Here is a 25,645-nt window from a genome sequence, read left to right as displayed (position 1 = left end):
TGCTGACTTTCCGATTGCTAATAATGTTTCTCTTTCGCCAGCCATATCCTAATTCTAGTGGGGAGAACTCCATAGAAGAAACCAGTCTCATCAGCATCCTAAATTGAACTAGTGTCATACTCTCTAAAAACTGATGGAAGCTTTCCTGAAAACATTGCACATCTGCTGTATTAACGTCAGCTACCTCACCATTTCTGTAAGAGATATTTTGACATTTCTGAAATTTCTCTAGCCAACCATTTGCTGCCGAAAAGTTTTCTACCTCTACCTCTTCGACCTTTTCTTTTACTAGAGGTTCTGGTATAGGTATGCGTTTATTACTTCCAGCACCACACAAGAACAGATTCATCAATTTTACGACCCTCCTCTCCACTTTGTAGCAATATTTGTAGTGTTTGAAAGCCACATCGTCTTTTTTCTAAAAAAACATGTTCCACTTGGGATTTTCATGTAGAATTTTTTTTTACCAATGTCTTGGAAGCTTAGACTATTATTTTGCGTAGAGCTAATAACGTCTATTTTCTCTTTCAAATTTAACCCGTCATTTTTTTGACATTGTACAACGTGATCAAGACTGACTGAATCTGTTGGTAACAATGAAAATTTGAATGATTTTGGTGCCACTGTACTCTAAACGCATTTCCGGTTGTCAGCTTTGACAGAGTCATTTTTGTAATAACATAAACCACGGCCTCCTTGATTTATAAGAGACTCGTCTCTTATCCGGCCTGTCGCATTCGATAAATGTCTGTTTTTGAAAATTCCCCGTATAGTATGTCCATCTAGCGACTTTAATGTGACCCATATATTAGTATATGCAACTAAAAATACGTATGAATAATGACATTTTGTATAATAAATTGTCAATTTGAAAAACTAAGTGCAGTCGAAACTTTAAAAAATACCACAAACAAAGAAAAAATGTTGTATTAGTTCACGACATAAAGTTAACATTTCTTATCATAATCTACCCAATGATATCACTTTAAATGCAGCATAGAAGATAGGACTGAGAGATCATACTGGTAATATCATGAGTGCCGCAGAATATGCAAGTAGTAAAATGTTACCAAGATTCCAAAATTTAAGGGTCAATGTAAATATTCCAGTCACCTTGCAAGATAGTTCTCTGGAAAAACTAGAAAAATTGTCTTCCTTTACTTATTTGCCAAGTATATACCTATTTTCAAATTGAGACGGCGGCAACAGCTTTTTTATGTGGCTACTTAATTATGAAAATAACGGAGGCAGTCCATGGATGTGATTATTGCTTGTCACATTTACAAGATTCAAATTCGAAAAAGAAAATCCCTTTACTGGAATTAATTTATTACTAAGATAGAGGAAGGCTAAGTTACCCCAATGATCAATTTGTGGGTCTAGTATAGTTTGGGAATGAGAAATTGGAATTTTAGCTTCTTCACTTGCAATGGGTTTTGGGAGGGTTAAACATTATAGATTGTTGAGGTTGGCAAATAAAACAGAGACGGAGATCGAGAACAACTGTATTGAGTGAACGCATACAATGAACTGTCTTAAGTAAAGATGAGTTACATTACTTGGGGTTGGATGCAGCACAGAGGTGCAGGACAGATGAACGCACATGCGCTGTACATACTACAAATTTAACTGTTTGTACCTATCTTTAACACTTCCTCTCAAACATAAATTTCAATTTTGACAAACAACTTTTTTGAAATTAATGAGTCCTAACTTATCCCGAAGTTGCGTGAAACGCGTCTTGAGAAGGGGTTTCGTCATTATGTCCGCAGTCTGGTTTGTCCCGTCAACATGTGCAACTTGGAGATCACCGTTAAGTACCTTTTCTCTAATAAAATGTTGTTTAATGTCGATATGTTTGGACCTCTTGTGAAACTCCGGGTTCTTCGACAGTTTTATGGCGCTTGCATTGTCCATAAACAGAATTGGAATTTCACGGGTTGCGGTAATTTCAGACATCACCCGGTTTAACCAGATCGCCTCCTTGGCACCCTCGCTTCCGGCAACATATTCAGCCTCCGTTGTCGACAGAACGACGCTACGTTGTTTCTGACTCATCCAAGTAATGGCCGCGCCTGCATTTATGCATACTACACCGGTACGGGATCTTCTTGTTTTGGGATCACCAGCGTAGTCGGCGTCACTAAAAGCTTGAAATTGCCTGTTTTCAGAATCTGCAACATAAAACAGACCGAAGGTCAACGTCCCTTTCAGGTACCGGAGAATTCTTTTCACAGCTGTCCAGTGTTGTTGTTTCGGGTTTTCCAGATGCTCGGAGACCAAACTAACAGCATAAGCAATATCTGGCCTGGTTGCCGTTGCCAAATACATCAAGCTGCCTACGGCTTCTCGGAAGGGTACTGCTCGGTCTAGGGTCGGACTGTTTTCATCCCAAATGTTTCTTTCACAGGGGGTGGCAACTGGGTTGGAATTTACCATCTCAAACCGCTTGAGAATCTTCATTGTGTATCCGTCTTGTCCAATAAATACCGAATGGTCATTCATTTTCACAACTCGCATTCCGAGAAAACTATTTAAGGGTCCTATCGTTATCTTGAATTCGTGCTGAAGTTCATTCACAAACGATAACAGTCCTTTTTCATTATTTCCGGCTAACAGTCCGTCATCCACGTAAATTGCCACTATCAATCTCTCATTGTCTTTAACGCGCACAAACAAACACGGATCAGCGTTGCTGCACTGAAAATTACGTTTTTTCATAAATTTAACCAGTCTTTCGTTCCAACAACGCGGTGCTTGCTTAAGACCGTACAAGCTGCGATTAAGCCGACACACTTTACTTGTCCCGTCGTCGTATCCTTCTGGTTGCATCATAAACACTTCCTCTTGAAGCATACCGTTGAGAAACGCTGTCTTAACATCAAATTGTAGTAGCTCAAATTTTTCTAAGGCTGATACACTTAAAATAGCTCGGACAGTGTCAAATCTGGCAACTGGGCTGAACGTTTCGTTGTAATCAACCCCTAATTCCTGCGAATATCCTTTTGCCACTAATCTTGCCTTGAATCTGTCCACGCTTCCATCTGCCTTGGTTTTAATTCGCAACACCCATCTACAACCGATCACTTTTGTACCTGGTGGCACATCTACGAGTTCCCATGTGTCATTTTCAGCTAATGACGCAATTTCATCGTCCATCGCATTCTTCCATTTTTCAGCTTGATCAGTCTGCATTGCAGAATTATAAGAATCTGGTTCTTCGTATTCAGCAAGCATTACATAATCCTTAAAAAGCGTAGGCAATCTTGTTTTACGTTTTTCTCTCACAGATCGACATTCCTCCGAATCGATTTCTGCTTCACTTTCTGACTCATTTGTTGTTTCTACTTCGTCTGACCGTGCTTCTTCCAACTTTTCTTCATTTCTGACAATTAATTCCGTTTTTGATGGAATTAACTTCTCATCCGCAAACACAACGTCGCGACTTATCGTTACTTTATTATCGTGCTCCGTCCACACGCGGAAACCGTCCTTTTCACCACAATATCCGACTAATCGTGCTTCGACGCTTTTCTTGTCCCATTTTCTTCGTTGCTGCTTGGGCACATGTACAAAGCACTTAGTTCCGAACACGCGCAAATGTTCCAAATTATTTACACTGTCTTTGTTGAACCACAGCTCAAAGGGCGTTTTGTTTTGTACCGGAGTTGGACCCGTTCGATTTAAAACATACACGCTGGTGTTTACCGCTTCAGCCCACAGCTTAATCGGCAAGTTTTTCGCGTGAATGATCGTTCGCGCACTTTCCACGATAGTTCTGTTTTCACGTTCAGCTCCACCATTCTGTTCCGGACTGTACGGCATTGTTTTCCGAAACGTTATTCCTTTCGACTGAAGAATGTCGCGGACTTGTGCGTTGTCGAACTCTTTTCCGCCGTCGCTTACAAATTCTTCGATTCTGTGTCCAGCAGTAGTGGCCTGATTGAGAAAAGTTTTTAAACTAGCCGCTACTTCACTTTTATTCTTTAGAAAAAACACTTGGCGATATTTCGAAAAATCGTCTTTGAAACAAACGAAATATTTCGCACCTCCTAATGACTCTTGTTGCATCGGTCCACATACATCTGCATGAATTTGTTTTCCGGCTTTTTCGGGTCTATTTTTCCTTGGCTTGAAACTGGCCCGGTGCTGTTTCCCATAAACACAACCCTCACAGAACTCTTCGTCGCTCTGTATTTCAATTCCTTTTTGTTTTAGGAATTTAACCACGTGTTTTTTATTTTGATGACACAACCGTTCATGCCATAATTGTAATGTCTCTGAACTCGACGCAACAAATACTTTCGCGGTTGATATCGGTTCGCAAACACGCATTTTTAACGCGTACAGTCCATTTTGCCATTTGTTTCCGGTCAGTCGCACGCTTCCGTTCTTTTTAAAACAGCAGCCCTTATCATTCGCTTCAAACGTAAAACCGTTACTTATGGTTTGACCGACAGACATCAAATTTCGACCTATATCCGGAACAAACCACACATTGTTAAGATGATTTTGGTGCCACGTACTATTTCCGACGTTCATCTCAACATTGATTTGTCCACATCCATACGCCAATATTTTCTCGTTGTTGCCTACACAAATCACCTTTGGCGCAGCAAACGGTGTGTAATTCACAAAATAGTTCCTATTTCGCGTCATGTGCGCCGATGCACCAGAGTCTGCGAGCCACATTTCCGATTCCGCGATTTCGTCGAAGACACTCACGAATGCGTCACCCTCCGCCCTCGATGTGTTCGCACCTTTTTTTTCGCGCACATCCGAATTCGCGGTGGCTTTTTTGTTTGGACAGTTTTTCGCAATATGTCCCGGCTGATGACATTTAAAGCATTTTCTTTCGGGTTTCTCTGACTTTTCCTTTTTCGCGTGGACTTTTTTCTCTCCACCTTTTACGATAAAAGCACTGAGATCTCCGCTCGCCTTCGATGGAAGCCTCATTTCAATCAAGCGTAATCTTTCCGTAAGCTTGTTTATTGTTCTTTCGGTCAATGGCACTGATTCCCAGACACTTTTAAATTCAAAGTATTCGGCAGGTAACGTAGACATCACTCTACTCATCAACAGCAGCTCTGGAAGTTCAGTTTGCGCAACTCTCTTCAGTTCATCGTTCATCTCACGAAAATTTCGCTGCAATCGAGCTACATGTGCGGTGACATTTTCTGTTGGATTTTTCTCGCAACTGAAAAATTGCTCCATCAAACGATCCAGACGTTGTCCCGAACTTTGTTCGTAAACGGAGAGTAGCTTTTCCCACGTGTCTTTCGCCGTTTCACACGTTGCGGTTAAGTCTACGTTGGCATCGTTCATACTGCTTACCAGAATAAGTTGAGCCAACGCATCGCTTTTCTGAACGGCCTTTAGTGTCGCTTCGTATGTACTTCTCTCCGTTGTACTCGCTCCTTCAGCTGGTTTTTGTGGAAAGCTTTTCTCGCCTGTGATTAGCTCGAACACATCGTTGTGGCGCAACAATAGTTCCATCTGCCTTCGCCACTTCGTCCAGTTTGCATTTCCCTCCAACTTCTCTACATGGGCTTTGAAATCCATCGTCGGTTTAGGTCTTAACACAATTTCACTGGCACAGACTCCGAACTATTATTCTTCTCTCCACTGATTCACGTTCCGTATATTTTATTTTCGCACAGTCCTTTTTGTATCTGGGCCCATAACCTGTTGAGGTTGGCAAATAAAACAGAGACGGAGATCGAGAACAACTGTATTGAGTGAACGCATACAATGAACTGTCTTAAGTAAAGATGAGTTACATTACTTGGGGTTGGATGCAGCACAGAGGTGCAGGACAGATGAACGCACATGCGCTGTACATACTACAAATTTAACTGTTTGTACCTATCTTTAACATAGATAATAATGAAGATTTACGGCTATGAGCAGTTCATTCCAGGAGGGACAAACAATCTGCATTTTGCCGATATTTGGCATCCCTTTTTAGTAACTAGCAGGTAGATAAACTTACACTATCGTAAATCTTCATTATTATAATCTTTACAATCTACCCATTGCAAGTGAAGAAGCTAAAATTCCAATTTCTCGTTCGCAAACTATACAATTTACAATAATTTCAATAATAGTAGAAATTCTACCAAGCATTCCAAAGGAAAATATAAATTTTGTTTTGAAGAATATCTTGGCCTCAATCTTTCGGGAAATCCACTAATTCTTTGTCCTGTTCATGGTAAAATGTGAGTGAGACACTTATTTAAAATTTAGAACTTCCTGTCATTGTCAATTTATGTAACTTGCACTCACAGACAAATAAAAAAAATTATAAAAAAGAAAATTGTTGAAATTAAAATTACCGTTCATAAAAATTCTTTTTAATTTGAGATTTTGAAAAGGTGTCAGATGTATGTGTGCGTTAAAACTGTTGAAAATGTTGAAAACACGTCTATAAAACAATAATTTCCTGCAAGGCAGGCAACCAATACAACACATAAGCCCCGTATTGTGGCGCACCCTATAAAACAAAAATAATGCCTAGAACTACGAATGCGGCAGGCCGGATAAGAGACGAGTCTCTTATGAATCTAGGAGGCCGTGGCATAAACATACCCGACATAACCTATTTTTTTTTTAATGTCGCGTCAAGTTAAAACATCCGGTCAGTGCCAATTACGAAACAGAAAAACACCAATATTTTTCAATTGTTTCATTGCCAACAGACTCAGTCATTGTTGATCACGCTGTACTATTGGGGACAAATTACTTTGGTCGTCAAAGTCACTTGACTGACATAAAGTTGTAAAGCAAGCATTAGGACGGTTAACCTTATTTTTTACTACTGTCAACCACTGTCACTGTCAAACTCATCATTGCAAAATGTTAAATACCGAAAAATGGACAACTGAAGGAGATATTCCTAGGAGGAAAAATTGAAAAGGTTTCCACAAGGCAATTTGGCTCATGGACAATCCCCCAAAATCAAGGGAGATGATTCTAAATTTTTGAATGGTGGATGGTGCCATATTTTTGACAAGAGAAAAGTCAATAATTTGAAATTGTCATCACTATTGACTTGACGTTAATGCTTGGTTTACATTAATTTGTTTTGAAGTGACAGAAAAATGACGACCAAAGTATTTTGTCTCCAATAGTACTACATATAACCAAAATGGAAGTCGTAAGATAATGCCCTTCTAATATTTTTTAATCATACTTACATGAATTGGGAAGATTTACTAAAAGCCTGACACAGAAAACCCCACCAAAACCTGACTGACAATACAACAATGACATGTTTGAACAAGTTCAGTGCCCGTATGACGCATTATTGTGGGCACTCGTGATATCCTCGGATTCTCCTGGACCTAGTTCGCCAACTTGCTAATGCTCGCGTCCGTTCAAAAGAAGTTTTTCTTTTATCCAAGGGGGGTAATACGTGCCATGATAGTCTTATGACTTTTTTGACAATTTTTTAACAAGTGTCATATTTAAAACTTCAGATTTAGAGCTGGTTGCAATCAACTAAAATTTACTGAAAATCTGCATCAAGACTTGTCCCACTTTATTTTGTCCACAACTGTATGTTGTATACGAGTATATCATTTTAATTGCTAATCAATAGACAGTTATTATTTCTCTTCTCTGCAAAATGCAAATTATGATAGAGATATTTCAGTTAATTTGTCTTAATAGTCAATTTTTTCATATTTTCTAGTTGCAAAAAGTTGAAATTTTTTCCCATTTAAATAATCTTCGAAACGAATCAACCATTAATTACTCCAATTAGTCCAGTTGATGTAAGCTTCGATATATCTTAATTAACAAAAAGCTAGACTCTTTTAACTTGATCTTTGTGTACGTATACATTCAACGCAAAAAAAAATTAACCAAACTTACTAGGTACATTATTTAATTGACTTAACACTTCATCAACTTGATGATGACAACGTAATTCCTTTAATTTGTAAAAAGTAATTTACTGTATTTTAAAAATACGCCTAATTATGAATTTAATTAAAACCTGAAGCACACTCCACGAATTGTCAAAGTTAAACCTACGTGACCCCCTCCACCCTTCCTGTCGCCTCCCCTCCCGCCGCCATCACATCTCCATTTCCCATTTAGACTCAACTTCCTGATCGCGTCTCCACTAACGGCCCATTTACCATATTTAACACGAATTTTTCCTAATTTATGAGTGCATAACGAGCGCTTTGGCGTGGGAAGTGCGATGGAATGGATAATTCCGTATTATGGCGATGCATGAAATTTGAATGTATGATTGTTATTATCATGATTCCTCGCTGAACCGGTGGGAAAAATTCAAATCTGTTTTTTTCGTGGCGATTGTTTCAATCGGCAGGAAACCCGCCAATTACACAATCTCAAACGTAACGACCCCGGCCAACTCTTCATTAGATCGAGACGGGCGGCTAATTAACTGTAAAATAGCGTAATTATAGAGGCACGGCCAGATTACAGTCTTATCCTTTTGACAAATAGAATTCGTGCGCATCATCTTGTGATGCGACGTAAGCGTAACAATGAACGGTAAAGGCCATTTATGCCGTATCGAGCCGTTAAGTCCGAGTTATTGATGGTTGTGTGCCGATCGTTCATCATTAGCGGACGTGCGTTGCATCGAAAGTGGACGATACGTTACGTTACGCGGCCTCCCCTTCAGGCGCCATATTGGTAACTGTCACACGACTGTCGTTTAAATCATTTCAGACTGTTGAAAACTTTTTGACACGACAAGAATGAAACAACAAATGACTAAATTAAAATTTATTAATGGCGAAAACAGGGGAAGTAAAGTATCTTACAAAGTGCACAATTAAAACAACATGGCGTATAGTAGTTCAAATTCCGTATACGTCGCCCCCCTTTCTGTGGTCGGCGTTGGCGTAAATGTAATCGGAGGCTTTCAAAAGGGCGCAGATTATCGAACCTGCGTCTTTGTAACGGTTCGTTTTGTGGCCGATGGCTTTGAGTCCGTCTACGACTTGCTGCGTGAAAAAGGAGTACTTAATGTACCTATTCAAAATTATTTTGAAGTATTCACCTGTAGAGTGCCGTATTCGTACTGGATCTCCATGGGGAAGAGTTGGTGGTGGATTCGAGGGGCGTCTACCGCCTCTTTGATATTTTGGCCGAACCAAATTGTGCGCATCAACACCTGGAACAAATCGTTTTTGAAAGATTTTGCTAATCGAGGACTGGTCAGTAGAAAAGTTCTACTGTTTATTACTTGTCCTGTCTTCTTATATCTTAATTGTTGCGTTTCATCGTTACAATTAATAATACGACTAAGTCCATCTTGTCATCGTGACTCTAAGTTTAATGCAGCGAGGGTAATAATTACGCGAGGGATGGAAAGGCACTTAAGTCCTGGTATTTTTTGCACGACATAATGTCGCCAAGATGTCCAAAGATAACAAAATGGTAGCTCCTGAATGCATATGTAAATAATTTTCAATTTATTACATATTTGCTCAAAGATAAAGCGACTGAATTTTTTATTCCTTTATCAATATTACTTTAAGACTTCTAACATTTAAAAGTTTATTATATTTATACAGCATATCTACAAAAATTTCCTCATGAAAATCACCTTTGGATTTAATGTTATCAGACACTTCTTTTCGATTTAATCTGAAAAAAGTTATATTAAATGTTGTCCGAAAAAATGTATTTTTTTTTTTGTTAAAACTGTTACTGTAAGAATATTTTTCAAACATCGAGAAAAATTCTACTGCGTACATGGTTTAAAAGCTTGTTGGCCTAACTCGATTAAAAAAAAATCCAGTTCCAATACATTTTTGCAACAATAAAATAAACAACTTTCTAGCTCTTTTTAATTCGGGAAAAAAATTTGTTCTCAATTTATTTTCAACGTTAAGGAGTCATAAAGTATTATTTATTATTTGGCATATTAATTTAATTCTTTTTATTATTTGTATTTTACATATTAATAACAAAAATGGTAATGATTTGTTCAAAGATTCTGCGTGTGTTGGCTGATTTTGATTTATTTTTGATTTACATGTGGAATGTCGTTAAAGTATCCCAATTATATCTTAAACAAGTTATTGGTCATTTATTATTTAAATTTTCATCTAATTTTCATTTGCAGTTTGTTGTTATTGGTCCAAAACAGCTTGGCCTCATTTAATTTGGTTCCTCGTCAGCGGAGAATCGAAAAATAGCTTGCACAGATTTCCGTGCTGATTGTTTCGCACTTTAAAAAATAATTTCTTAATTATCCTCAGATGTGAAACTTTTTTTCCGGCATTTAGCTAACAGGTCCAATCATCGACATCAAATCAAACCGGATATTTGATATTTATTATGTACAACAACATCTGAATAATTACACCAACAGGTTTTATGTTCATTATATAAAAAAATAGTTACTGTCGATAAAGAGTAATAAATATATGTATAACGAACTAAAAAATACTGTTGATAAAGACCTTACATGCTAAAAAAAATATGTTAATTTTGTACATATATGAATAGTAAGATAATGTTAAAAATATGGTGATAACACCTACTTTACGTCACAATAGTAGGTTTCTTAATGGTATAAGTTAAAACACTAAGAATAATATTTCTGTTTTGTCCTATTGGGGACACTTAAAGATAATAATTAATAGACGATTAGGGAGAATTTAAGATGATGTTCAAATTTATATTTATATAGTTCAGATTTTACATATTTCCTTTTTTGAACAAACAATTTCTAGAAAACAAATAATAAAAAATACATTCTTCATTTTTATTGTCATGATTTCTTGTCCAAGACCAACAATGTCCTTTGAGAGCAGCTGTTACCGAACTTATTCCGTGAATAGTGTGGTCAATGGTCATAGAAGATTTTGTAAATTTGAAAAAAAAAAATATCTTGCATATTTAATACTCCGTCGACAATCAATAGAGCACTCAAATATTTTGCAACTGCAACTGCAACTACACATCCAGTTGATTTATTGTGTCATTAAATAACTTAAATCACTCTACTAAAGGCAATTCCTTGGAATAACAGTCCAAAATTTACTTTTAAGTAATTTAGTTTAATTCTAATTTAGGAAGATTTCATACTGTTTTTACAAATCGTTATACTCTGATCCTTCATCTTCTAAATTTGAACCTCCGCTTTGACAGATTAATTCACTATTACTACTACTACTCCTCGTAGAGGAAGTATACATTTTCCTTGTTTACATAGGTAGGTTTATTCAATAGGAAGCATTAATAAAAACTTCTTCACTAATTGATTTCTCCATATCCTCAATCAAATTCTCCTTCGAATAAATTCAGCAACGCGGTGTAAAACATGCTAGTGTATTGTACAGGGTGTTATTGAAACGAGTTGAGAAAATTTAAACAGTGATAGAACTCATCAAAACAAATTACTTTTCTATTTACCATTTTTTCGAAAACTCAAATTTATGCCCGAATTTATTTTCACCGTCTTCCGTGTCATCGTGACGTTCATGGATGGGACGGTGAAAGAACCACGGCCTCGTATGAAAAATGTTAAAGCACAAAAAGTAAATACGGCAAAAACCCAGGCAGATAGGTCTTGCAAAAACTTACTGACACAATTTAGTCAGGTCCTTCACCTGTGAGCAGCAGTGTTTACAATTTATTAGAAAGTGAATTTCCGGTAATTATCGTTAAAAATGGTGCAGTACGTACACTAATCCGGAGTTAACAGACATGGTAGGTACTGTAATACCCCAGTTTGAATTCAAATTGCCGCCGCCGAAACAAGCCAAAAGAAACTAGGAGCAGAAACAGCAACGCGCGCGGGTCTTCGCAAAGTTAAGACCACTGTGTAGGAGGGGATCGGATTTTGGGTTCATTTTTGAAAAAGAAATGCGCTCTCTCGACTTTTAGCTCTCGAACTGAACGGTTGTGTTTTGTGTTGCTTTATTTAAAAATTGAGTGTTTGGTAGTATAATCCTTAAATCCTCCATTTTGTTTACTGTCGAAATCAAGTCAAAGGCGCGATTCGATCTCCACATGTGACGCAGGAAGTTGCGCGATTTAATCCAGATAAGATCATTTAAATTACCACACGTGTTTCCCAGGTATGTTTTGTTCCTTTGTTTATTCCGATGATGCACGGCTGAAGTAATAATCAGGGGTCTTGTGTAATTCTCTGGGTATCGACGAGTAGCGTAGGGGTCCGTTTGATCTCGGGGGGAAGGAAAAAAAAGGGGACACACTACGGGGGACCGACGTGGAGTTTCCCAGCGTAGTTCCTACCGGGCGACCCCATGACGGAATCTCGGTCCGTGTTGTCCTAGATCAAATTGTGAGGTTAGGTTGTTAGCGCGAGGCCAGATTTAAGCGGGAATTTCCCAGCGTAGTTCCTGCGGGGCAACCCCATGACGGAATCTCAGTCCGTGTCGTCCTAAACCACGTGGGGAGTTAGGTTAGGAGTTGTAGGGACTTGGACGAGAGCGTTAGCGTAGGAATGGAAATAATAGATAGGGGGGCGAAAGTTAGGTCAGGTCAGGTCAGGTAATTCCGTAGAGGGATATGGAGGGAGCACTTCCTATGCTGGCAATGTAAAGAAAGCGGCACGTCGCGAGACCTGTGCGGAGACCTTTTATGACGCCTTTTAAAATGACCGCCAGTACTTCGTGAAATTTCGTGACGAGGGTCGTTGGGCATCAGATGCTTCATAGGCGTCGGTGTTCCGTCATTTTACTGGGATTTGGTTTTTTACACGTGAATCGGTTGGTGAATTGTCTTTGTATTTTTTCAGTTGTATAACTCTGATCTGTTTTTATTTTGAACTACATATTTAGCGTCATCTTCCTACAATTCCTACAAAAATTGTCCCCAGAAAAAAAGTTAAAGGGACACCACTGGAAAGATGAAATATCTGCGTTAACTTCGGTTTCTCTCGGCTCATCTGGAGACCTTTTATTAGGTCTACAGAAAAGCGCGGTCGTAACCACTTTTTTGAAGAGTGCTCCCTCCATATCCCTCTACGGGTAATTCCGTGATCGGGGACCACGTGTTATCCGGAAGAGCTGCCAGTTAGAGAGTGTAGTATTCAGTTAGGGCGTCAGTTATTGTAAATTGCTCATTCTTATGTCACATATTGTACATATAAAGTTAACGATTAGAAAAAAATATGGTGTGTCATCGTTTGTGGACGATTTTTGGAGGTTCTTACTGATACCATTTACAGTGGCTGTTATTATTATTTGTGTTGTGAGGTATTTCTTATCAAGCGCTGCTGTAAATGAAAACGAAAATGTATTTATTCATGTATGTACAAATTAAATACAGGCGTCCTTCCACCGATTTATGTATGTTTATTTCGAAGTTTGTCCACCCTGCAGGTCCGCCATTTGCATCTCGAGTTAGTCTTTGGCTAAAACAAAAACACAAACCGTAGGAGTTTCCTATGGTTTTTACCGTTTCAATGACGATCACGACTTGGCCAATCTGTTCAATTTCGCGGGTTTTGTTTGATTTTTCAAATATTTAAATTTGCGCGAACGACTAGCCATATTGGGTTATTACAGTAGGTACTCATCAATGGGAAAGCTTTATCAAATGGTGAGGCAGTCAGGCGTTTGTACATGGAGAAACTCCCGACCGCCTAGTTCCTTCTGCACATATCTTTGTGAGTGCTATCCAGCATTTAAGGGATTGTGGTACTTTTAGTCCGAGGTTGAGGTCGTTCAAGATCTGAAATGCTGCAAGCTGTTGAGGAAGAACCGAATGTTACGTAGTTGCTGACGAATTATCATTGTCAACGTGTGCAACACTTAAAACCAGAAAATGCACCACGTCGAATTACATTTTGTCAATGGCTTCTTCAGAAAATCGGGGGAAGAACCCAATTTTTTTAAGCATCGTCTTAAAGCAGGATTTACTCGAGATGAAGCTTTCAACTCGCATAATAGGTACCCGCATCTGGTTAGAAGAAAATCCACAACAAATCCGAGAACGTGGTTTCCAACAAAGAATTTCAATTAACATGTGGGCAGGAATAATGGGGTATCGTTTGATCGGGCCCCATGTTTTACCTCAACATTTAAATGGTGAAGAATATTTAAATTTTTTACAAAATGTGCGGAGTGACCTTTTGGATGACGTGCCGTTGCTAGTTTGGAGGGATATGTGGTACTTATATGATGGAACGCTCGCTCACAAGATGTTAAAAATTGGTGATAGGTGGTAATGGACCAGTTTTATGGCCAGCTCGTTCACCAGACTTAAATCCTTGTGAGTTTTTTTTATGGGACCGCTTAAAACAGATTATGTATGGGACTCCAGTTAACACCGTCGAAGAATTAACTGTTCGTGTGAATAATGCAGCCGAGTCAATTCGACAAAATTCCCACATGTTGGTGATTGATAACTCAAGCTCGAAGGGCACAAGCGTGCATAATAACGGAGGGGGTTATTTCGAGCATTTAATTTAAAGGTTTATGCCCTTGATCACGTGTGGTGCCTGGTGCGTAACTTCAATGTCACTTCGAATAAAGAATTGGTTTTTGCTTGATTACTTAATTTTTATGTTCTTTCGCTTTTAATGTACGCGCGGATACATTGGCGGGTATCAGAATTTACAATCAAATTAATTAAAATTTTATCTGGGTTTAGAAAGCTTTTTCCAAAAAATTGGAAATAGAAAAGTATTATGACCAAAAATTGGCCAGTGACAGCACCGGGCTCTCAGGGGGTTTTCGGGGGATAGGGTGTGGGTTCAAAAAAATGGGCGCCAGGCAACTTTCTTTTGAGCTGGTTTAGACTTGTCCAGCTGCCGGGACAAGTGCTCAGATTTTACTCGTCGGAGGGAGTTTAAGACAAATACTTTCTGAACGTTAAATTGAAATTTGGTTTATTCGGCTAATGCAAAATTATCCACAAAACAGCCTTGGTGGTTCGGTACTGGTTCACACGAATGCGACAACGGTTCGCTTGTAACTAAATGATAAAAATTGAAAGATGCGGAACCAGTACTCTTAGATGGCCTTATTATTACTTTGGTCGTAACCAGAAAAGCTTTTTTTTCACATGTGACCGAATCTTAAACTAAACATGATATTCTTCGACGAAATAAAAGGTGTTTTGATTCTTGATGGGAAACCTCCCGAACTTAGACTCCCTTCTGATCGAGTTAATTATTGAAATTAAATTTTAATGAAACCCAAGGTCAAGATTGGGGTGTCACCTTGACAGAAATTAAAATTGATCCTGATAGGAAAGTTTAAAATCGGTGAAGTTCCGAAACGTTAAATTTGACTATGAAAATTGAATGAAAAAGTTCTTACAAAAAAATTCTGAACATTTACTAAGTTTCTAAAAAGTTCTGAACATACAAAAATTGTTAACGTGAGAAGCGGGAAATTCGAGGCGTTCTTTAATTTTTCGCAAATCCGACCGAGTCCCCTCATTTCCGCTCGCGATGGGTTTTTTCTGTTACCCCCGAATCTAGGAGCGCAATACGAAATCGCTGGACCTTATTCTCCGCTGTAATAAGGCGTCCCGATAATTGCACCAACAGCGCATCTTGATGACCATTTCCGGCGGTTCTACACGTGCGCGCTAAATGACAGATGGTCGATCATGGCGCCGCCGCCGGTTTGTTTACGTTGGATTTCCACCGATCGGGAAATTCACTGATGTTGAAGCGGTAATGTGTCGGTGAGTCCGCGCGTAATTCACGATAGATGGTAACGGCCGTTTTCCGCAGGATCTCAAAAGGTAGAACACCACGAACAAAGGAAGAAGGTTGGGGAGAACAAGAGAAGAAGATAACTTTCCGGCAAGTCACGGGAACAAAACGGAATCGGAACTAACTTTGCCGTACGGTTACCCGAGCTGAGAAGAAGAAAAGAGGAATTGAAAGAAAAGGGAAGGAGAAAGAAGAAAAAAGAGAACGATAAAAAAGATAGGCCGCAGCTAGACAGCCTAGAGGCGTAAAGCCAACTCAGCCTAAAATTTAGGGGCCAACATGTGTGGTTCCAGCCGCCCCAAAAATGGTTGGCACAGTCTCTACAAAATGAAAACTCTACAATGAAACCGCGAAAGAAAACTCTGAACAAACGAAAACCGAAAGTGAAACGCGAAAGAAAACTGAAAGTGAAACTGAAAGCGAAACGATAAACAAAAAATTGAATCCTGAACCGATAAACTAAAAATGAACTGATTGACGACACAAACAAAACGGAATGAATGAGCGTCCCGAAAAAGGTTACGGCAGGGTGGGCGCGTCGCGACGTCATGTGCCTTGCGTTATCTTGCTAACTCCAGGTCTTTGAGCAGCGATCTAATTGTCCCGCGAGCAAAAGTAAGACCTCTTGGCCTCCTACCCCGGCCAAACGAATAGTGGCATTTTGACATGCTACAGTATTTTTTCTATAATTGATTCAAAAAATTGAAATTCACGCATAGTTATCTGTGCCTGAAGTGGGTCATTTTCTGACGTGTATTTTTTTTGCATTGTTAGTAAGATCGAAACCATAGAAACCATACAAAACAGTGTGTGAAATGCAATTTCACGCATACGACTATTTCTGTTTTTCATTTCACGCACTGTTTTTTATTAGTTACCTAGCAACATGGTCACTGCATTGAAACTTCAGAGTTTTTAATTTAAATTTTTTGAATCAATTATAGAAAAAATATTGTTTATATTTCGTGCGCGAAGATGTTTTTGTGCATTCAAAGGCTTATACTGCCTCGACCTTCGTCTCGGCGTAAAAGACCTTTTCATGCACAAAAAAACACTCTCTTCGCGCACTTAATATAAAAATAACTATTGTTTCGATGAGTTTTATCACTTAGCGAGAAATTAGTCATTTGCAACTGTTACAATTAATTTGCTGTCTTACATTTTTGGGATATCTTTTGTTTGTCACCAGAAACCACATAGCCTCCAACCTAACCAAATTTATGGCAACCTAGTAACGAATATCCCTAAATCCTAGGGAGCAATCCATTTTTGACACGAGAGTACTATAATGGACAAATTCCGGATTAGTTTTATTTAACACTTTACTTATGATGATGGGTTGGTATTAAAACCCTAGGATCTTCAGACCAACTGTGAAAATCATATACATTCAGTTTTGCGCTATAGATCCGCATCAGGGCAGAAATGCCATGTACAGTTTAAGCACAAAAGTTGAGTACGCCACTGATATCACGTTAGGATGAATAGTAAAATTAAAACGTTATCGAGGCGCAACGCAAAAAAAGGTGCAAAAAGTTTTTCTATAGCGGGTGCTAGTATCGCGTGCAGATTAGTTGCTTTCAGTGCTACCTTCGGCTATTGTTTGTTTGCAATTTCGCTTCTCAGTGTGTCATTATCATGGAAAATTATACCAATAGTAAAATGACCGATGTGGTACCTACTTTGTTACGGAAGTGCAGATGGTGTTGCCTTAAGGGCACAAGCTTTGTAATGTTTCCGGCGCGCAGTGTTCCGCATTCGCAAACATTTCTGGCTATTGTATAGCGTCTAAGGGAAAATGGTACTTTTCGTTCGAGAAGTGTGGACAGGTGCCAAGAGCGTACGCGATGGGTGTTAGACCTCGAACCCCAAATTCTAGAGACTGTGGAAGAAAACCCGTCAACAAGTACCCGGCAGTTAATTCGTGAATTTCAGGTTTTCAGTTTATGGTATGTTGCACTCTTAAAGAGCAAGGGTTGTTACGCTATCATGTTCAGCGGGTGCAAGCATTGCATTCGCCGGCAAGAATTTTGTGAGTGGGTGATTCAACAGTGCGTCGATCAACCTGATTTTTTACGAATAGTTTTCTTTGCCGATGAGTTTTACACGTAACGGAATTTTTAATAGCCACAACACCTATATTCAGCAGCACAAATTCGGGACGACGATGCAAGTTTTGCGAAGGTTCGGGACAATCTACTTACATCGAAGGGCACAGGCGTGTGTTAGAAATCACGGCGGACATTTTAAAATATTTTTCTAATCATAAGTAAGTTACTGTTTAGGTATGGTTTTTGATTTGACTTTTCCTTTCATTTAATTTTCACTCTTAGTTATCTTATACCTTATACGTTTTTGCGGCTCTGTCTAAGTGTTTTTCGGCAATTTCATTCATTTTAAGGTCTTGTCACTCTCTGTTTTAAAGCGTTTTTGCGGCTATTCATGTTTCGATTTATTGGAGCTTTCAGAAGCATCTCGTTTGGGATGGAATTAAGTTACATTGGACTTTATGAATTCAAAATTCCAGACATAGTCATCAGCCTGGGGTACTTTGTCTTTTTCATATCTTTACTTTTTTATAAATCACGGCTTGTTTAAAAAAAAATACGTAATTAAAAATATAATCTCTGTTCTTATTTTTCTTGTTACACTACCGCGTAACGCTCATACTACGATTGCTGCAATACCATTTCAGGTACCTAACGAAATGTTGTCCAAATGGGTTATTATAATAGATGAAATTAAATGAAACAGTGGAGCAAATAGGGGTGCGAGGTTGGCACCGAGCAGAAAAAAAATTTAAAGGAAGCCTCAGAAAAGTCAGGTCTGTCTGTCCTGGTTTTACACGTCTTTCGAGGAAAAGGAGAAATTGATTTTTTCGTGAAAAAAGGTGCCGTAACCAGAGTAGACTTGACCTAAGATCGCCTGAATTAGATAGCGTGGCCTCTGCGCAAGAATAACAAAAGGTCACCATAAAAACCTGCAAGAAGCTCCTCTGATGTCAGAAAGATATAAAATTCCTTATTGGTGATGCTGCGTCCCTCGTAACCAGGCACAGTAACGTGATTGTGCAGATTAAATGTAAGAGTATATGGAACACACTGAATCGTCATTTTTTTTTCAACAAAGAGCAGAAACAACACCAAGGTACAGTTTGCTTGTCTATATTTCAAACAAGAATAATGTGTCCGTTATAAAATATTCCATCTACCACCCCACATATGTAAAATTAATGAAAGACTAGCTGTGTTGCATTTGAATGCACATTCTTAGAACGAAAAAAAAAGTTGGCAAATTATAGAATTTAACTTAAAATAGAAGCACATGAGTGTCTATTTGTAGTCACCAGTGATTCCCACCAGTAGAACGTTCACCTTGGACATCGCGTTCGAGATTATATCGGTAAAACAGTTACCGAACAGCAAAGAATTGTTCGTCGAAGATGGGTGACTCACAAGTCACAAGATGTTGTGAACAATGGCTGACTAAAGTGGTGTAAAACGAAGTAATTTGTGACGTTTATGAACATTTGACCACAGTTTCGTGGTGATTATCGAAGTCAGGACACTCTGTAGAGTGGGTGAGTAGGTACCTCCTGTTTTAATTAATTAGCAAAGGATAGGTAGTAGGTAAACAATTACTCGTATTATTTTGCAACAGGATTGATTGTCCCACTGATAACTTAAAATTCTCTCGTTTCACTTATTATTATTATTATGCCACTGAACACTTACCAGCGCAACAGCTGTGGTAATTTTGGTACCACCGGACGCCCCTATCACCACTTTCGCATCACCGTCCCTGTCCACCAATATACTGGGACTCATCGACGACAGAGGCCTCTTCCCCGGTTGCAACGCGTTGTTCGGCGAACCGGGCAGATTAAAATAATTCCGGAAGTACGGAAACGAAAAGTCGTCCATCACGCTGTTCAAGATAATTCCGGTTTGTTTGGACGTCAAACCGGCTCCAAAGCTGCAACATTCAACAATATAATTGTAAAAAATACTGAAGAATATTATGAAAAAAAAAACATGTTCTGCCGCTGGGACCGCAAAAAGTAGGGATTTTGAATTGCCGGTTGGCATTACTTGTTATTCTGTCAATGTGTATCACGCGATGCATTGATTTTAAAATTCAAATGTTTTGGTGTAACCAGGGTGTGCAAAATAAAAAAATCCCTACTACCAAATAAGAAACAAACGTTTTGACGTTTAATTAAACAAAATTGGGCACAAAAAGCCTTGTGTATCATACGTCCAGATACGATTTTGCTCACTATTACAAGTGCAGCTTCTGGACTAGTGATACGAACAACAATTTTGTGTTGGGACTTACAAGAGATTGATGGAGCTCGTGACAGAGACGGCGTCCCCGTTCTCGGCCAATACTGATATGTGGGCAGTACCATGGTCCCCCTTGCTGTAGAATACTGCACCGTACTTTTCGGGGTCGTCACTGGTCGAGTTGTCTTTGATTTGTTTTCTTATGCTTTCGGCGTACGCGGGTGATGTTAAATTATGTAATAACTGAAAGTAGGCAACCAGCATTACACCCCGTCCACAATATCGGTAATTGCATCTTACATTAGTGATGTTTACAAAAGACGTGTCACCCAGTTCGGTTCTTTTGGCGTAAGCATACTTGAAAGCTTCTATTATTTTGTGGTAGGTCAGGACAGTGTTGTGGATGCCGTCGATGTCTTCCGGCTTGAACTTGAACCCGTCTAAAATTTTCATGATGAAGCCGAGGAGGACTCCCGATCCGGGAGGAGGGACAGAGTAGAGCTTCTGGTCGTGGCGCAGCTCCACCATGATGGGGTCCATCCATTCGGCCCTGAACAAAAAACAAACTATTGTAGTAATGACATGGAGGCTCTTGTGTCACGCGGCTGTTTTTCATCTACGTCACAATGAAATAATTCACTTTCTAATTAGAGTTTGTATTTTCTTTTTGTTTTGTTCTCATCATCACAATTTAATTCAAAGATTTACAAAAAATAATGAAACATGCTTCTGCAACCAACAATACAAGCAAATTTAGATTTGTGTAACGAAATATTTTGGGATGTCTGCATTTAACAATAGACTAGGTACTAATTTTAAAACCTACCCGGTAGACACTTGTAGCAACTTAATGTGTCTTTAACCCCGTTGTTTAATGACAGAAACTGTTTCTATTCCTGTACATGATCTAAATTTGGATTTAAAAGAGTTCAAAATTATTTCCAGATTCTAAATTAAGTATTTTATAAAAATCCTTCGCAGAGGATAGAGTACTGATGTAATTAACAGTCACAGTTACGTAATTTTAAATTGTGACATGATGCATTGTAAAATATTGTTTTTAAATAAGGAAGCGAGTTACGAAACATCTCGTTTGGAAACCTTGATGAAACGAATGAAGAGTTTTTGGTGTTTGTGTAATACCTCTAACAGAACAACAGTTTGTAACAGAGAAGAGATAAAAAAATAATTACTAAGATATGATCATTTTCGACACATTTCTAACTGTCCCACTCACACTTTATTCGTTTAGAAAAAACCGAGATCGAGTTTCTTGATTGTCAAAATTTCGACGAAAAAATTAGTTCTTGATATTGCAAATGTTAGTGACAATGAATGTTTTGTCTTGCAAAACTGTTATTGATAAGATACCGGGTGACTTTTAATGGGTGAAATTATTTTTGTTCGGTTCACAACACATTTACGATTTTATGTTGGTACACTTAACTCTCAAATTCAAATAAGACAGTTCAAAAGTCAAAATAAATCAAATTGTCATTTATCTTAACTTAGAATTTTAACCTAGAGAGCTAATCAACAGAAAATTCTTTGACAAATGACTGGGCGTACCAATTATTCGGGAGTGTCAACCCACAAAATTTGTGTCAATCATTAAAAGTCACCCGGTCATTCATGTGGTGCAATATTTGTGTGATATACAAATAAGAAGGCAGCAATGATAAAGAGATTCCTAACAATCACGCGCTGATACCCCTTGTTAAAACAACAAAACGTGAGTCACAGTTTCCAATTGATTTATGGAAAGATTTTATGTAAGGAGGGATTCCTTTGTCGAAAATAATAAATTAAAAACAGTTTTGTTAGTACCGCAGAAGACTAAGCCTATTAACGTTTGGGTATAAACTGAAGAACGAATGGAATGAAAGATAAAAATGCATATTGTGTTGCATGTTCAGACAAAGTAAAACATGGGGTGATGACTACAGAAAGTTTTATCTTTTGGTTAGTCAAACAAAAAAACATCTTCTTTTCTTTGAAGTAGGTAAATTGGTGTGTGGTTTGGTATCGCTAGAAGGAAAACACCAAAGGTCGTGACAATTTGAAGCTACAGCACTTTTCACAAAGGACATCAGTTTTATTACAGAATAACTTATTTTACTACCACAAGGTCAAACAGACATTAAAAACAACTACGAATACAGATAAAGAAAAACTTTTGTGTCTTCATGTGCAGTAAAAACTTTGACAAATCTTAGATAATCTGCGAGAATGCGAGTTATGAAATGTGTTTTTCATCGGAAAATGATTAACCAACCCCCACGCAGAATGTGGATTGGCATCTAAATAAATTTTGTATAAATGAATCGTAGGCTTGCATTTTAGCATACTGAGGAGCATGACGATATTTAGTTCATAAGCGCTTTGTATCATTCAAAAGGTACCAAGTCACTATCAAAGGTTATGACATTTTTTCATATGTTGGTAATGCAAATGTTGGTCATGCTAATGAGTAATGACGATTTCGTGTTCGACAGTAGACATAGGCGTACGCCCTTGTAAAACGTGAATTCATTAAATTAATTGGAAAGACAAAAAACATACTTAAGTTATATAAAAGTGAGTGATTAGTGAAAATACTGAAAATGTTCAAAATGATGTCCATTTTGGTGCAAACACCAAGGAAATTTGTAAAAATATTTGACAGTTATCTACGTCATCCCTTTACGGAAACAAAAGCAAGCACTACGCCATTTGCCCACACATTTTTTGAACACACGTTAGGTATAAAGGACATTATTTTGAAAAGTAAAAAACAAGAAATTTCAGATTTAGAGAGCTGAGAACAAATGCACTCACTTGTAATTTTCTAAATCCTCCTTGGTAATAATACTCCCCATTTCCTTCAGATCTTCTAGCAGCATCTCGCCTAAGGTACCGTTGTAAAGATCGTCACCTCCATTCTTGGCAATCACTTTCAAAGTTTCACACAGTTGCTTCGGTACAACAGTCGACCCCATCTTTTTGAAGTTGCCGTCCGAATCGTAGAACCACTCCCTGCAAACCCAGGTGCGCCATTTTACACAACCTTTTCAAAAAGTGAACTAAAAACTACCTCAAATTTGTGTCGTTGAGTATCGTCGCTTTGGTCAAAGAGTCGTACTGATGCTTGGACATTTGGTACCCCTTTTCGCACAGCTCTATGGAGGGTTCGATCAGTTTAGCCCATTCGAGTTTGCCGAAACGCTGGTGGGCGGCGTGGTAACCTCGAAGTTCGCCCGGGACGGCAATCGCCAAAGGCCCTAAAATCCAATTACACTTACAATATCAAAAATACAAAAATACTGTGAATAAATGTAAATTTTAACGTAAAAATATGCATTCGCTACGAGAAATATTTAATAAAAGTGTTGCACAACTTGCACACTAAATTTTTACCACATTCGTGAGTCACGAATTTTTTAAACTCCTTTGTTATTATCGAAAAATTACAAAAATGTCATTGTTTAAAAGCTTTTTGATAACATGAATCACGCTTGTCTCATTTTCGTTGTTCTACACCAAAATCAGGGGGTTCACCCACCATTCCTAGATATATTCTGATTATCTCTGTACATCTCTGGCGACGCTTTCATCGGAGCTGTCTCTCTTGCATTCAAAGTGTAGGCGGTCTCGTTTTCTTTGATGTAAATGGTCATAAGAAAACCGCCCCCCAGACCCATACTCTGCATCGTGAAGATGCCGTTGCAGAACATGGTGGCAATGGCGGCGTCGACGGCGCTGCCATCTTGTTCGAGAATGGACCTGAAAGAGAATTTGTCAAGTCAAAGCAAATCCAACGCAGAATAACTAAAAATATACGAAAATAAAAACAATAAAATACCTTTCATTTGTGTAGAAAGAAACTTACAGTTGGCTGTGGATTTGACCACAAAACAGTGATACCAACTGATAGTGATTTCCGCATTAACACAGAATTAGTTAAGTTCTGTTTGTAATTCTATTTTTATAGATTGTGTTAGGTTTTGACTTGAGGTTGAGGCACAGCCGACAATAACAGTTCTTTGTCTTTTAGTTGTTAAACATAACCTTTAGTCAGTGGAAAACAATGACATTTAAAACTATGATAAACGGGGTAAAAATAGAGGAATCGAATAAATAATAAATAAATGAGAGAGAGAGACTGTTATGTAATGTAATAATAATAATATGTCAAAATTTTAGAAATGACCTGAACGAGATAAGATAAGTTAATTAAACAGGAATTTTTTAAAGTGTTTTTTATTTTTATCGAAACTTATCAACTGCCATCATAAATACGACTGTAAATAAAGTCTATTTACCAACTCGTGAACTGCTGATAGCTGCAATAACAAAATAAAACGAACGTGCAGTAAACATTGTGATTTTACTTATCGCATTTCAACCCAAATTATTGCAGTGGAATTGTTCCAGAACGCGTCAGAAGTGACTCTTTCGTCTTCTCTGTATCACTTACATATTAATAGAACGTTCTATTCGGAGTGATGTTTTTTTACAGACCCCAGAGTTGAACCGGTTCTGGGTTCTACGCCACTGGTTCGAAAGCCGATTAATTCCGTTCATGATCCCCATAATCGGATCAATTATAAAATGGAAATGACTTTTTTACGGGTGGCGGAAATCCGTCCCCGATCGGCTCCAATTAATTATGAATAAAGCGAAAACGTTGACCCTGTGCTCACCTTTTCCCCACCGTCCCGTGCCGCCATAACAAACAAAACCGGCCTTGGGAACGTTCTGGAAAGTTTCCAGAACGCTCAAAATAAAACACAACATAACGTAAGGTATTTATTAAAAAATACAATACTACAAAAAATTAATAATTTATTATTAATACAACCAAGTATCTATCGCTTCACATGAAGAAAATTGACATAAAGGCATGGCTGACGCGATCGATGATCGCCGTCGAACGACCACACAAACGCAATCACGAAAAGTCCTCATAAATCGCAGCTGAACGTCTTTGGATGTCGAGGAAAATCACACAGTTAGGAACTCGAGGTCAGTTTTTCGTTTTTCTGTTGTTCTCCGTATTCATTATCTTGGTGAGAATCTTGCGCGAGTGGCCGCCGGGGTCGTTGTGGTTGGTGTGCTCGCTGGCCTCCTTCTTTGTCCTCTGCTTGCCGCTGTGTCCGCTGTAGATGTGCTTGTCAACCTCGAAGTTGTAGTGTTCGTATTCGTCGAAATGGGCTTCGGACATCTTGGATATCACACAAGGTATTTGTCTCACACGTTCAATTTGACGTTTGAATAACAACTGGAAGCGGACCGCGGCCTCCTCGACTTTATAGACGGCGCGCGGCGCAGGCGCTGCGCTTCTAGATAGCAACAATGTTGCTATGTTGTTGTTGTAAACAACAAACTCCATCACGAATTAATAATAATTCTAATTCGGTTGAGTCGGATCGAATTTGTGCCGTAATCTCTACCATAATTACGCTGATTCGGTCGTTGCAAAACGGACCGGTGGCGCCCCCGCTGCGCGACCTTGATATTTTCCTGTGTTTATTTTCTTCATTTGTTTACTTTCCGTTGGGTAAAATGACCCAATGGCTGGCAAAAATATTGGGGCCGTGGGAGAACAGGTAAAAATAGCCGAACCCACACCTGTCATGCAACTAGGAAGTGAAATCTTCTTGTATTATACGGCAATCTATTTCTG

General features: G+C 38.6%; 2 protein-coding genes and 1 long non-coding RNA gene across 6 annotated transcripts in view; 1 reads left to right on the top strand and 2 right to left on the bottom strand.

Moving 5' to 3' along the window:
* Positions 1-8,751: 8,751 nt before the first annotated feature.
* The window catches only part of LOC138138783 (scoloptoxin SSD14-like), a 72,789-nt gene continuing 55,895 nt past the window's right edge, over positions 8,752-25,645 (bottom strand). For all 4 annotated transcript variants that reach the window (XM_069058849.1, XM_069058847.1, XM_069058848.1 and 1 more), the window contains exons 3-10: positions 23,522-23,742; positions 23,054-23,240; positions 22,798-22,995; positions 20,281-20,530; positions 20,033-20,223; positions 19,429-19,669; positions 9,044-9,157; positions 8,752-8,987 (exon numbers count right to left, since the gene is read on the bottom strand). In XM_069058849.1, coding sequence (XP_068914950.1) covers positions 8,841-8,987; positions 9,044-9,157; positions 19,429-19,669; positions 20,033-20,223; positions 20,281-20,530; positions 22,798-22,995; positions 23,054-23,240; positions 23,522-23,742 — 1,549 coding nt within the window. In that variant the 3' untranslated portion in view covers positions 8,752-8,840. The remainder of the gene's footprint in view (positions 8,988-9,043; positions 9,158-19,428; positions 19,670-20,032; positions 20,224-20,280; positions 20,531-22,797; positions 22,996-23,053; positions 23,241-23,521; positions 23,743-25,645) is intronic.
* Positions 18,814-20,632, top strand: LOC138138795 (uncharacterized). The gene is made up of 2 exons (XR_011162105.1): positions 18,814-19,282; positions 19,321-20,632. It is a non-coding gene; the product is annotated as an uncharacterized lncRNA (long non-coding RNA).
* On the bottom strand, positions 24,756-25,254 carry LOC138138793 (nuclear protein 1). The gene has a single exon (XM_069058869.1). The coding sequence runs from the start codon at positions 25,181-25,183 to the stop codon at positions 24,986-24,988; it is 198 nt and encodes a 65-aa protein (XP_068914970.1). The 5' UTR covers positions 25,184-25,254; the 3' UTR covers positions 24,756-24,985.

Source organism: Tenebrio molitor, chromosome 9, assembly GCF_963966145.1.
Source record: "Tenebrio molitor chromosome 9, icTenMoli1.1, whole genome shotgun sequence".
In the NCBI taxonomy this organism is placed as follows: domain Eukaryota; kingdom Metazoa; phylum Arthropoda; class Insecta; order Coleoptera; family Tenebrionidae; genus Tenebrio; species Tenebrio molitor.
The sequence above is the reverse complement of the archived record's forward strand: the minus strand, read 5'-3'. Positions and strand labels throughout refer to the sequence as shown.

What these genes read in the sequence shown, in the direction of transcription:
- LOC138138793 (XM_069058869.1), bottom strand. Translation starts at nt 25,183, where the DNA reads ATGTCCGAAGCCCATTTCGACGAATACGAACACTACAACTTCGAGGTT.